Raw genomic sequence first — 14,775 nt, forward strand, 5'->3', positions numbered from 1 at the left:
TGTCAAATTTGACAGCTTACTAAACTGTCAAATATGACAGTTTACTAAATATAAACTTGTCAAATAGTTGACAGTTGTAGCAAACTTGTTTAGACTCCATTATCTCCATAGCAACAGCTCGATTATTACGCTGTATTTGATTTGATTATTTCTTCTTCTTTTTTTGTTCAATTCCATTCGCTAATTCTCATTTTGAGTCACGTACGTTGGCGTTGAGAGACGAAAAATCCGATGACAACGCGAATCGGGAATCCCCGAATGCCGTGCAGCCGCGGAATACACGCGCGTTTGCATACATCAAGTTACTAAAGTACACACACATCTCTCTCTATATATTTTTGCGCAAACATTCGCGGTTTGTGCAAACAATGAACCGAACTTAGTGCGGTTCTTCATATACAGCTACAGTTTTTTTTTTTCTAAATTTTTGCTTAAGTTTTAATTAGAAAAACAAACGTTTCGTGATGAATGAACGAATGAAACACAGAAAGAAAGACGAAAAGAGCTTCCGGATTCCGGGTACAGGTGTCGCCCACGCGCGGCGCTTAAAATTGCGTGCGGAATGAAGGAGAGAAAACGAGAAAGTGCGACGAAAAAAAAAAACTATTGAACAAATATTTGATTTGAGCATTCTACGATCATCTCTTTGTATAAACGTCGTTCGAAGCGTAGGAAGGACACGCTGCTTATTATGTTTTTTTTTTTTTTACAATACACAATGCATGTGGGAAAAAAAGTGAAAAAATCAAACTTAAACGAGATTTAAATTACTTAAACGAAACCATTGCAATTGTTTCGACAAATAAAATTTAAAAAAAAAAACAAGAAGAAATGTTTAAAATTCTATCGTTTTTCGTTTACTTGACAAATAAGTCAAAGGTCACCAGCTGTCATTTACCGTAATTTTGTTGGCTATAGTTTGAAAAACGTCAGTTTTAGTGAGGTTATCGTTATGTGTCAATTTTAAGAAACGTCAAATTTAGAAACTTCACATTTTTTGTTTTTTTTTTTCAAATCGGTTAACATAAAGTAATGTCAATTTAAGAAACGTCACTTGTCAATTGAGAAACGTCAAAGAATTGAAGTAAAAGCGATGAAAAACCTTAACTAAGACTCATCAAGTTTTCTAATTGCGAATGGTTTAATTATATTGGAAAAAAGCGTATGAAGCACAGAATAATTTACGCAGAAATCCGTAGAAATCATCGTATTTTCCAATAAGTTCTCTCACATCAATCCGAACTCTCGTTACGTACATATGATATTTTTATCGATGATGAACAACAATTTTTTGCTTCTTTCTTTAAAAGAGATGCGATAATTTCTTTTGAATAATAAAGAAAAAAAAAACAGCTACCGCAGACCGATCGATCGAGAAAAAAAAAACAAGCGAATAACGATAATAACACTCGAGAAGATGATGATGAAGACGAAACAGAGAAAAAAAATAAACAAAAACGGCGCCGGTTTCGGATTTCCCCCTGCATTTTAAATCACATGATGCACGCGCTAATTAATACCCGCTAAACGATACCAACAAAATAAATCAAATTTACATAACAAACAAACAAAAAAAAAGAAGAAACCCGTCCATCTGCTTCATCGCATCAATCCTTTTAATAAACGAAAGAATTTCAACAAAAAAAACATCTTTATTCACCAATTAATCGTTTTATTTTCTTTCTTCTGCTGATGCGAATGGAATTTCAAATGCACATCTTCACAAAAGCGAATGAATAATTTTCTTTTGTTTCTCAAAAGTTTATATAGAAAGTCGCCAATGAAAACGAATACAAAACGTCAAAATTATTTAACCTTAAAACTTAATACGTCAAATTTGACACTTTGCATAACCATGGTTACGTAACGTGTTAATTGATTTGACGTTTAAAAAGTCTGAACTGTCACTTTGACGTAGAGTTGCGTGCAGACGTCGCGCGTGACGCTATTTGCCCTTCGACCGCTGCTCGCGAATCGGCGGAAGTCGATGAATATTTAGATTTGTCGCTGGAATTTCCAGCGGCCTTTTAACACACACACACATAATAAGAACGTGGCAACAAGAACGCTTAGAATATTTCCAAATGGCGGCGGAATTGTCCCAAAAAAAAAACAACAACAAACAACGTCTATCATTTGTTTCTGGATGATATGCGATCGACGTTGCTTGTTGTTTATTCTCTGTCCCGTCGGCGTATCTTTATATAAATACAAAGACCGAAGATTTTTTTTCTTTTTTCCCCGGAGAACGTATCTATTTGCGGCCAGTTGCAGTCCCTTAATAAACCGGTGGAATGTTGCCGGGGAAAAACCAGACGGGTCTGGCAGACTCTGTGCGCGCTGTTGCGCGAGTTCGTCTCGCTGAATTCCGCATCTCAAACTCTCTTCTCCTCATTCGAAACACTAAAAATACCCATATGCAATTTGCTGCTTTTTCTTTTATTTTTTGTTGAAATAAACGAAAAACACACGAAAAAACAGAAAGAGAAGATGAACGATCTTCATCAAAGAGGTCCAAGAAAACCGGAGGGACAGAAGAAGAAGAAGAAGGAAAAAAATAAATAATCAGTTGGGTTTTTCCCTCAGTCGAACAGAAAAGCGGATCGGCGTGTATAATAATATAATATATAGTAAGTCACGGCTGCCACTCTAAAAATACGCTGCCAACATGCGTTCCCGTATACACATATATGATAAAACATATATATATATTTTTTTTCTCTGCGGCGCTCGCGGCACCTTTTAAGGCTCGATCCTGAGAAAAAGACAGAGAGGGCCGGCGTAAATGGCTAAAAAAACTTGAATAACGCTCATCTGGACACGGGTCGGGGAAAACCCGTTCCTCGGCGGCCCTTTCAAAGTTCCGTTGACCTCTCAGTTTCGAGAAGAAGGAGTAGTAGTAATAGTAAGACTGTTACGTAACATGTGTGTAAATCGCGATTCACAAGTTTTACTTTACAATTCACTTGTAAATTATTAAACAATTTCAATTAGCATTACTTTTTCCATTACTACAAACGTAATAATTGTCAATTAGTGATTGCAATTTGCAGACGCCATCTGTTGGACAACAATTGCAAACCGTCATAAACTGTAACGTCCTGGTAATAGATACTACGAATTGTAATTCAAATGTCAATACCAATTGTCAATTTATATAATGTTAGGTTAAATATTTCTGACGTTTATCAAAATTATGTCACATGTGGAGTTATGATAATTACATTTGACGTTTATGATAACCATTTAGAATCAAATTTGATAATAGATACTAAGAATTAAATAATCTTTAAACTTGTAATTATAATGAGCTGGTGTTGACATCTAATTTTCAAATTATATAACGTGTTAGGTTAAAATATTTCTGACGTTTATCAAAATTATGTCATATGTAGGGTTATGATAATTACATTTGACGTTTATGACAACAATTTTGATTTTCAAAGCCTATTCTACTATCAAATTTTATAATAAGTACTAAGAATTGATTAATCTTTAAACTTGTAATTATAATCAGCTGGTTTTGACATCTATTTGTCAAATTATATAAAAAACTTCTGATGTATATCAAAATTATGTCATACGTAGGGTTATGATAATTACATCTGACGTTTATGACAACCATTTTGATTCTACTATCAAATTTGGTAAAAGATACTAAGAATTGATTAATATTTAAACTTGTAATTATAATCAGCTGATGTTGACATCTTATTGTCAAATTATATAAAAAAAACTACTGATGTTTATCAAAATAATGTCATACATAGGGTTATGATAATTACATTTGACGTTTATGACAACAATTTTGATTTTCAAAGCCTATTCTACTATCAAATTTAATAATAGATACTAAGAATTGACTAATCTTTAAACTTGTAACTATAATCAGCTGCTGTTGACATCTAATTGTCAAATTATATAACGTGTTAGGTTAAAATATTTCTGATGTTTATCAAAATTATGTCATATGTAGAGTTATGATATTAACATTTGACGTTTATGACAACCATTTTGATTCTACTATCAAATTTTGTAAAAGATACTAAGAATTGATTAATCTTTAAACGTGTAATTATAATCAGCTGATGTTGACATCTAATTGTCAAATTATGTAAAAAACTTCTGATGTTTATCAAAATTATATCATATGTAGGGTTATGATAATTACATTTGACGTTTATAACAACCATTTTGATTCTGCCATCAAATTTGGTAAATGATACTAAGAATTGATTAATCTTTAAACTTGTAATTATAATCATCTGGTGTTGACATCTAATTGTCAAATTATATAATGTTTAGGTTAAAATATTTGTGACGTTTATCAAAATTATGTCATATGTAGGGTTATGATAATTACATTTGACGTTTATGACAACCATTTTGATTCTACTATCAAATTTGGTAAAAGATACTAAGAATTGATCAGCTGATGTTGACATCTAATTGTCAAATTGTATAAAAAAAACTTCCGAAGTTTATCAAAATAATGTCATACATAGGGTTATGATAATTACATTTGACGTTTATAACAACAATTTTGATTTTCAAAGCCTTTTCTACAATCAAATTTTATAATAAATTCTAAGAATTGAATAATCTTTAAACTTGTAATTATAATCATCTGGTGTTGACATCTAATTGTCAAATTATATAATGTTTAGGTTAAAATATTTCTGACGTTTATGACAACCATTTTGATTCTACTATCAAATTTTGTAAAAGATACTAAGCATTGATCAGCTGATGTTGACATCTAATTGTCAAATTGTATAAAAAAAACTTCTGAAGTTTATCAAAATAATGTCATACATAGGGTTATGATAATTACATTTGACTTTTATGACAACAATTTTGATTTTCAAAGCCTTTTCTACTATCAAATTTGATAATAGATAAAAACTTGTAATTATAATCAGCTGCTGTTTACATCTAATTGTCAAATTATATAACGTGTTAGGTTAAAAACTTCTGACGTTTATCAAACATATGGCATCGATGACAACCATTTTGATTATCTGTGTCAAATTTGACAGAAGAGACATTTTGTTGTTGTTGATGTTGTTGACTTACCATCGTAATTCCATTGATCGAACTCGCAGTACTGGTAAGGGCTCGGCGGGTATCGGAGACCGAGCAGATCTCGTTCCTGCTGCTGAACGGGATCGGTGATGGCTCTGCAGCAGTCGAGGTCGCCGTTGCGCGCAGCCAGGTGCAACGGGGAATCCCCGCAGATGTTTCGCGGCGAGGGACGCGCCCCTGCGACGATCAACCATCGGGCGATCTTCCACTGTCCGGTCGCGACAGCCAGATGCAGCGGCGACTGAGCGTCATCGTTGAGCGTGTCCAGCAGGAAAGGGTGCGGCGCCACCCTTATCACCGCCAGCGCCTGATCCAGGACACCCTTCAGGATTGCGTTGTGAAGATGCCTGCAATACAAACAAACAAAAAAAAATACATCAAACAATGACAATTATAACTGTCAAAAGTGACAGTTGACAAACTTCAAACTATACTGTCAAAAGTGACATATAACAAAACTTTCGCTTTCTCTTGAGAAATTGAGAATCTCATTGTTGCCAACATTTAATTAACACTAATCTCTCTATGTTTGTCTGTAATTGTATGTTATTAGATAATCGCCGATGCAAAGAACAATGGTTGTGATGAATCTGAGCAGTTAATCTCAAAAATAAATATAACGTCATGTAGTAAGCTTTAGATAACAGTAAAAACTTTAAGAGAGAGAAAAAAAAAGGAGCGAGAGAAACACGATCGCATGATTTCCAACGCGAAACGAAAGTTGTTTTCGCAAGGATTCAGATGAAACAATTCAAAACGAAACGAAACGCTCGGAATTTTTGAGACAACAGGAGAATGCGATGTGATGAGATGCGAACGATTTGAAATTCAAAGAAGTTTCCTTTGTTCTCCTTCTTTTTTTTTCCCATCTGTTTCTCTATCAAGTTTTCCTTGGTATGAATGAAACGCGCAATGAGTGAGAGTGAGTGAGAGAGATGAGTTCCATTGAACCGATCCTCCTCCGCATAACAATTGAACTCCTACTTTGTCCTCCTCTCAATAGAACAAAAGCGATGCGTTGCATGACGTCACGTCCGGTACGCGATTAAAAGTACCTCCCACATCCGAAACGCACAATTTTCAAAATTACAAAACAATAACCAACAACAACGGTAACCATGAAAACAAAACAATTGAAATAAACGAATACGGAGATGTACGAAATTAATGGGACGTACAAACAAAACGGAACTTTCTTGCTGGAATTCCCAAAAAAAAAAAATAATCTGCGAATGACGCGAAAGAACAAAAATTATGCCATAAATCACAAGACTGAATTTTGACTACCTGTTGATTCAAGGTTACATTTCTTTCTCTCTCTCTCTCGTCTACGTTAAAACAACCACACAACAAATATTATTGACATTTACCGTTGTTGACACATGTCAAATTGATGACGTTTCTGATCAAGGTTATTTATATATGTGTGTGTGTTATACAAGTGTCGCAGCGCAATTTTGCACTCGCGAGTTTTATCGATTAATTTAATATCGTTTGCATAATCAATTTACGTTCGTTCCAACAATTGACAACCTGTTGATCGTGTGTACTTCGATCGATCGATCGATTCAAGGTCGCGTCCGAAGCTTCATTTGCTTTGACGTTTCTTCTGATCATCTGACAGATGTCAAATCAATGAGGTTATGCTAATAGTTTCGTTCCATCATTGACAATCGACAATTTGACAGGTCAACAATGCAGGAATGATTGATGTTGCTGTTGAATAATCAATTACGTTGAGAATTGTCTCGAAAATAAGTAGATAGTAAAAGCTTTTCAGATCATCCTTGGAGGACTTTCCGAAACAAGTAAAACAAAATAAGGAATCTCGTGTATTCGAGGTTAAGATTAACGCATTGAAAGTAATTGTATTTAAAGAAATGGTACGTAGGGAAGTAGAACTTCTCTCGGTCGTTGCAGGAGAGCAAACAGATTTCTCTATTGGCGTTTGTGGTGTAAGTAAGGTCAAAAGCCCGACCGAGCAAATGGATGATGATGATGTAACCGTCGTTCCGCCGTTCGCTCGTTCGTTCTCTTTCTCTGTTTCTTGTTGCGCAGACGGAAATTTCGCCGGACCAGGGAATTCCAGTCCGAAAAACCGAAAACTCGTGTCTGTCTCTCTCTTTAGCAACGCACAACATTCTACAATATATGTTTATTATAATACGCGGAGAAGGAACCGAAAAGTGTGTGTGAGAGAGAGAGAGACGGAGACACAATTACGAAAAATAAAGAATAGCAAAACCGATGATAATCATTATAAATATGTTGAAATCCCACACTTTGGGTTTTTTCGCGACTACACTCACTCCTCCAATCCACAAACGGATGTTTCTAACTGGAAAAGATTCCAATTACCAGAAGCCAAACGCGCAATTAAATTCATCAACGTCATCACCGCAACTAATTTTCATAACGAAACGTTTTGTTTCTCCCCTAAATGTCACTTTGACAACTACCATAACCGTAATCATCATCATCAACAACTTGACAAGTATCGTAAATGTCACTTTGACAACTATCATAACCTTAATCATCTTCATCATCATCACCTTGACAAGTATCGTAAATGTAAATGTCACTTTGACAACTATCATAACCCTAATCATCGCTTTGACATGTACCATAACCCTAATCATCATCACCGTGACAAGTATCGTAATTGTAAATATCATTTTGACAACTATCATAACCCTAATCATCGCTTTGACATGAACCATAACCCTAATCATCATCACCGTGACAAGTATCGTAATTGTAAATGTCACTTTGACAACTATCATAACCCTAATCGTCGCTTTGACATGTACCATAACCCTAATCATCATCACCGTGACAAGTATCGTAATTGTAAATGTGACTTTGACGTTTATCAAATAATTGTGTGTCCGCATTGTTAACTAGAAACGATCGTTGAATGTGACTAAGTTTGTTTAACTATTGGTATTCAAATACCGAATCGAAGAGAAGGCAACAAACAACAACGGCAATAACAAATGAAAGGAGAAGAAAAAAACAAAAAAAAAACAAGTGCATTATTGAGATGTTCTTCACGTTGACACAATTCGAGTCACGTTATTATTACGTTGTTTGTTATCGATAATCGAAACCGATTCGATGTTATTTCACTTCCTTCTTCAGAACTGAAATAAATCATAAATTTTAATTGAAACGAAAGGAAAAATATGTGTGCAATCATTCGGTGATGTCAGTGGAATCAAAACTGACACATATCGAAATTCGAGCGTTCCGGTTCATTTGTTGCACACGTGAAGCCAACAAATCATCGGGAATATTGGCCTGTTGCTAAGTCGATTCTACCGACTTGCAAGAATCATTTTTTCTTTTCGCATTCATTCATCCCAACTGTCACTGTCAAATTATTTGACAATGACACAAACCATGACTAATCTACATTTTGTTTACACATTGTTGTCATTTTTCGCTCTTTTAAATTTAAAGCCGCAGAGGTAAAAATAAACGCGAAGAATGAATTAAAATAGCCGAGAGATTCGAGCGGAGTTCCGTCATGTGTGTGTGTTATGTACACATGCACACACCTCCTCTCTCGCTCCTCCTTTAGTCACGTCTATTTCCACTGCCTTAAATCGATTTTCGCACCTATTTTTAGGCGATTCTATTCTCGAGTCTCGAATAAAATATGTGTGAGTATTTGTCTTAAGCACAAGAACAGTTTAATCTCATTTTAAATTTAGAAAAAAAAAACAGAAAAAAAAACTGACCCACTTGACGTAATCGATTTGACGTTGACAGTTCAATTTGACGTTCACAGTTAAATTTGACGTTTTGAATTTGTTGATTCATTTCACATATTTCGTTACGTATTTAGTTTATTTTCCACTGCCTTAAATCGATTTTTAGGCGATTCTATTCTCAAGTCTCGAATAAAATATGTGTGAGTGTTTGTCTTATGCACAAGAAGAGTTAAATCTCATTTTAAATTTAGAAAAAAAAACAAAAATCTGACCCACTTGACGTAATCGATTTGACGTTGACAGTTCAATTTGACGTTCACAGTTAAATTTGACGTTTTGAATTTGTTGATTCGTTTCACATATTTCGTTACGTATTTAATTTGTTTTTTTTTTGTTGGGGAATTCCTCTTTACGTTTCGGAATTTCTACTTTTACTTTTCGTCGTACTTTACTGTTTTTTGCGAGGGTTGGGAAATTTTCCAATTTTACCGAATAACAAACAGAAACAAGAACAAACAATAAAACAAAAAATAGGTTAAAGTATCGATCGAAACTTTGAAAAACGCCCGTTACTTTTCCATGAGAGATAGATAAAACATTGTAAACATTATGTTGGAAAGTTCGGTATTCCCATTATTCATCCGGTTTTTCCAGCGGCGCAATTTGCAGACCGACCATCTGTGCCAATTGTATTTCGTTTTTAACGAACTGCAATAGAATTGTGTCATTAGGATCAACGAATATCTTCAAATTGAAAAAGGTTATGAGAAATGTCACATTGACAGATTTCAATCAAATCTGACGTTTAAGCGGATTGTCAAAAGGAATAAACAATTGAATAATTTGAGAAACGTCAGAAAAACGTAAGATAATTTAAAAACAGAGTTACGCAATTCCAGTCCACGTATGCAACAAAATAAAACTAACAAACTAATTGAGGTTACGTAAACGCATTGACGTTTTTAACGAAGTGCAATAGAATTGTGACATTGCAATCGACGAATATCTTCGAATTGAAAAAGGTTATGAGAAATGTCACATTGACAGATTTCAATTAAATCTGACGTTTAAGCGGATTGTCAAAAGGAATAAACGATTGAATAATTTGAGAAACGTCAGAAAAACGTAAGATAATTTAAAAACAGAGTTACGCAATTCCAGTCCACGTATGCAACAAAATAAAACTAACAAACTAATTGAGGTTACGTAAACGCATTGACGTTTTTAACGAAGTGCAATAGAATTGTGTCATTGCAATCAACGAATATCTTCGAATTGAAAAAGGTTATGAGAAATGTCACATTGACAGATTTCAATCAAATCTGACGTTTAAGCGGATTGTCAAAAGGAATAAACGATTGAATAATTTGAGAAACGACAGAAAAACGTAAGAAAATTTAAAAACAGAGCTAACAAACTAATTGAGGTTACGTAAACGCATTGACGTTAGAATTGTGTCATTGCAATCAACGAATATCTTCGAATTGAAAAAGGTTATGAGAAATGTCACATTGACAGATTTCAATCAAATCTGACGTTTAAGCGGATTGTCAAAAGGAATAAACAATTGAATAATTTGAGAAACGTCAGAAAAACGTAAGAAAATTTAAAAACAGAGCTAACAAACTAATTGAGGTTACGTAAACGCATTGACACGAATGTCAAAGTTATGTAAAGAAATTGTGCGAGAGAACCAGTTTGTTTTTTAATACAAAATACGAATGAGTAGAAATGAGGAATAATTGCGGCAATTAATGACCGACGGAGAACAATTGCGAGAATAATTAGAAAGTTTCTACAAATTTCGTCTTGTTTTCTTTAAAATATTCAAAGGACTTACGTGTCGCCTTCTTCGTCCTGCTGGTACAATTTTTCCCAGGATATTGTTTCCGCGTTGATCCTCTTCTTGTCGTCTGTGCAGGTTGATGTTGTTGTGTTGGTTTTGTTGCAGCTGCTGAGGTCGTTCAGAAATTGGTTTTTCAATTTGAGACTGGATAACTGCGTGGTGCACGTGTCGATGCCGCTGTCCAAACGCATCAAGACTTCCTGCTGTTTCTGCGGTTCCTGCTGTTGATGATGGTCGTAATCCTCGTCGACGTCCGTTATCAGTCCAGAATCCTGCTGATCCTGGATCTGATGATGATGCTGCTGTTGATGGCTGTGGTGATGATGATGGTGAGACGTAGACGGCGTATCGACGATGATTTCACTGGATGAGAGCAGCAGGTTGCCCGAAGACAGGAAACCGCTGTCTGTACGTGACGACTCCAGGTACTTCTCGTCCTCCGACGACGACGTCAGTTTCTGCGTGTCTGAAATTGGCCCCGACATTCCGGATCAGTTAAATATGACAGTTAACTTTTGTTTTTTGTTTTGTTGACTCTTCTGTCACTTGCTCTTCCGAACAAAACAACAACGACTACTGCGATCTGATTTTTGTGGTTTTGAAATTCAAACAGCCTACTCTTCGCGTGTGCGCGCAAACAAACGACGATCGTTCGTATAAATTGCTAAAACAGCAAGAAAAAGAGAACGCGCGCTCCTTCTTTTCAAAAACTATACAACACCAGCAAACGTGAACAATTTTTTTTTTCCTCAACGTTCTTCAGTTCCTTAATCTCTTTTTACTTTCTATATATATATATAAATATATTTAGTGTGTGATTTCGATAGATCCTCGAAACTATATTCTCAGCTGACCGATTCTCTCTTTCATCAGTTGCATCATTGCCTCCTTCTACAACACATCAGCACACGATTCATGCACTAACAACAACAACAACGAAAAAAAAAATTGTTACTACTTAATCGAGCGATTGTTGCACACGTATTTATATAATATATACACACGCACGCACACAGAATGATTCGGATGTATTTCTGTTTTTTTTTCTCTCTTCGGCGTTTCGTTTCTCGTTTCTCTCGCGTTTCGCTGCACACTTCGACTCGATATCTCGGGCAACTGAAGATATAAAAACCGAGAACCGTCGTTTCGTTTCGTTTCGTAGACTGGGGAATCCCCAGACATGCGCACTCAGTCAGCTTCGTTACTCAACCGTTCACTATTATATCCGTGCATACTACATACTAAAACACACATACACACACTTTCTATTACATTTCAATAAAACCATTGGTTTTTTAACCGCACGCATTTTCTACTGAATCTAAAATCGCAAATCACAAAACTCAATATAAATATTATGATAATGATCTTCGAATCTTGAGTGATTTCGATTTGCATGCAATTATATGATTATCAATAATTTATTACATTTGACACACGTCAAATTGACGTTTGTAAATTGGTTAAGGGTTAAGATTCCAATTGTTCCTTGTTATTATGATGTACATTTGATAGAAGTCAGAATGGAAACAACAGATGCTTTGCAATTGACGCAAAAAAGAAGTTAAAGTGCGTTATTTTCAAATAATAATTATTTTTTTATTCTCTCTAATCGTTTTCGCAACTAACATTTTTCAATCTACGCAATTAGTGTCAAGATCAGCTGTTGATGCAAGCGTCCATATTGTTAATATTCAGTTGGTATCGCTAACGTCAAATTGACATATGTCAATTCGTTGAAATTTATTTTTATTATTTATTACTTACTTTTCAATTGCATTACTTCAAGAATAATGAAATAAGAAGGATAAACGATTTGCAAAAAATTCCAAAATTAACAATCTATTCAAAAATTATGTACATGTTCGATAATGACCTTCGAACCTTGAGCGATTTCGATTTGCATGCAATTATATGATTATCAATAATATATTACATTTGACACACGTCAAATTGACGTATGTCAAATTGGTTAAGAAGTCATTTTGGACTCCGCCATTATTGGACTCTTGTTATTATGATGCACATTTGATAGAACTCATATGGAAACAACAGACGTTTTGCAATTGAAGCAAAAAAGAAGTTAAAGTGCGTTATTTTCAATTAATAATTATTTTTTTATTCTCTCTAATTGTTTTCGCAGTTTAGCACAATTAGTGTCAAGATCAGCTGTTGATACAAGCGTCCATATTGTTAATATTCAGATGGTATCGCTAACGTCAAATTGACATATGTCAAGTTGTTGAAATCTATTACTTTACTTACTTTTCAATTACATTACTTCTAGAACGATGAAATAAGAAGGATAAACGATTTGCAAAAAATTCCAAAATTAACAATCTATTCAAAAATTATGTACATGTTCGATAATGACCTTCGAACCTTAAGCGATTTCGATTTGCATGCGATATTGATGCTTAATTGATGCAATAACAATTATGTTATTATCAATAATATATTACATTTGACATACGTCAAATTGACGTTTGCAAATTGGTTTAGGGTTAAGATTCCAATTTAGAAGCCATCAGGACTCCGCCATTATTGGACTCTTGTTTTAATGATAGAAGTCAAATGAAAACAACAGATGTTTTACAATTGAAGCAAAAAAGAAGTTAAAGTGCGTTATTTTCAATTAATAATTATTTTTTTATTCTCTCTAATCGTTTTCGCAACTAACATCTTTCATTCTACGCAATTAGTGTCAAGATCAGCTGTTGATGCAAGCGTCCATTTTGTTCTTTAATATTCAGATGCGACAATATAAATTCAGTTGGTATCACTAACGTCAAATGCGTCAAGATCAGCTGTTGATACAAGCGTCCATATTGTTAATGGTATCGCTAACGTCAAATTGACATATGTCAATTCGTTGAAATCTATTTTCAATTACATTACTTCTAGAACGATGAAATAAGAAGGATAAACGCATCGTGAAGCAATAAAGAAAAAACGAACGCCCACCAGCAGGTAGTAACGCGCTCATTGGGGTTTTTCCTTATTAACAAACGTGACTTCAAATGCATAAACGTAAAAGGAAATTCAAACTTCATCATCATCATCATCACAAAGATCAATTGCCTTTTAACACTCACGTATTACGTTTTTATCGTTGAAATTTAGATGTTTTCCACAAAGATATAAATTTCCAAAGAATATTGTGATTCAATTTGCAAAAAATTCCAAAATTCATTTTCGATTATTATCATTAGAATTCCCAAAAAAAAAAATATTCGTTAATGCACGAAAATTCCCCAAAGCAGAGTCTTAAGTTAATTTTATGAATTCCCCAAAAACAAAATCATTGGTAATTTCCCAAAGAACTTTTCCGTTCCATTAAATTTAAATTCTTTCGCAGACAAAAGTTTCTTTTCTTCGCAATTATTATTTTGTTTTATTTATATAAAAAAAAAATATGTTTTTTGTTTATGTTGCGAAATTCGCTTGGGAAAAATATCGGAGATGAATTCCGAGAACGAGACGTCATCGCGATTTATCAATGAAACAATTGATAACAGTCGATAGTGTAGTGTAATTTTTTTTTCACATGTTTTCGAAAGTCATACCAAAATTGTGGGATTCACCGCAATCTATGTTTTGCCCAATGATTAAGACTAATCAACAAATTGTTTCCATGGTTACACTTTGTTTGTTTCTAACGTTTAGACTGTATCGACGAAAATGCGTATTGGTTATGTAAATATAAAAAAACAAAACCAATGTGTAAACGTTTTGTAAGAATTATATAAACAAGAACTGAAAATTTCAGCGGAAAAATGCGGTTAAAGTGTATGAGCAATATGCGTGAAATTCATATTAAATCATCGTATTTAATTATGACATCATTTCAATAATTCTCAAATTTACTAACTTCTTTCTTTATTGTTATTTGAAACAATCGAGTTTCATCATGTTTTTGACAAGTGTCATATGATCAGCTGTTGCTGTAAGCATCCATTTTTGTTTGACTACACATTGCGTTGTCACTGCTAACGTCAAATTGACAAATGTCAAATTGACAGATGTCAAATTTATGGATTTATTTGAGACTCGATTATCGTTTGATAATAATAATAGGTGGCGCTTGGATTATAGTTAGAGTCAAAAGTTATGTAAACATTGATAAGG

General features: G+C 34.2%; 1 protein-coding gene across 2 annotated transcripts in view; it reads right to left on the bottom strand.

Moving 5' to 3' along the window:
- LOC108561090 (NF-kappa-B inhibitor cactus) overlaps window positions 1-11,769 on the bottom strand; it is a 14,175-nt gene extending 2,406 nt beyond the window's left edge. For both annotated transcript variants that reach the window (XM_017918882.1, XM_017918881.1), the window contains exons 1-2: window positions 10,642-11,769; window positions 5,077-5,432 (exon numbers count right to left, since the gene is read on the bottom strand). In XM_017918882.1, the coding sequence (XP_017774371.1) occupies window positions 5,077-5,432; window positions 10,642-11,132 (847 nt within the window). In that variant the 5' untranslated portion in view covers window positions 11,133-11,769. The remainder of the gene's footprint in view (window positions 1-5,076; window positions 5,433-10,641) is intronic.
- Between the last annotated feature and the right edge of the window lie 3,006 nt (window positions 11,770-14,775).

The sequence above is a fragment of the Nicrophorus vespilloides genome, unplaced genomic scaffold (genome assembly GCF_001412225.1).
Source record: "Nicrophorus vespilloides isolate i.1.1-1 unplaced genomic scaffold, Nicve_v1.0, whole genome shotgun sequence".
In the NCBI taxonomy this organism is placed as follows: Eukaryota; Metazoa; Arthropoda; class Insecta; order Coleoptera; family Silphidae; genus Nicrophorus; species Nicrophorus vespilloides.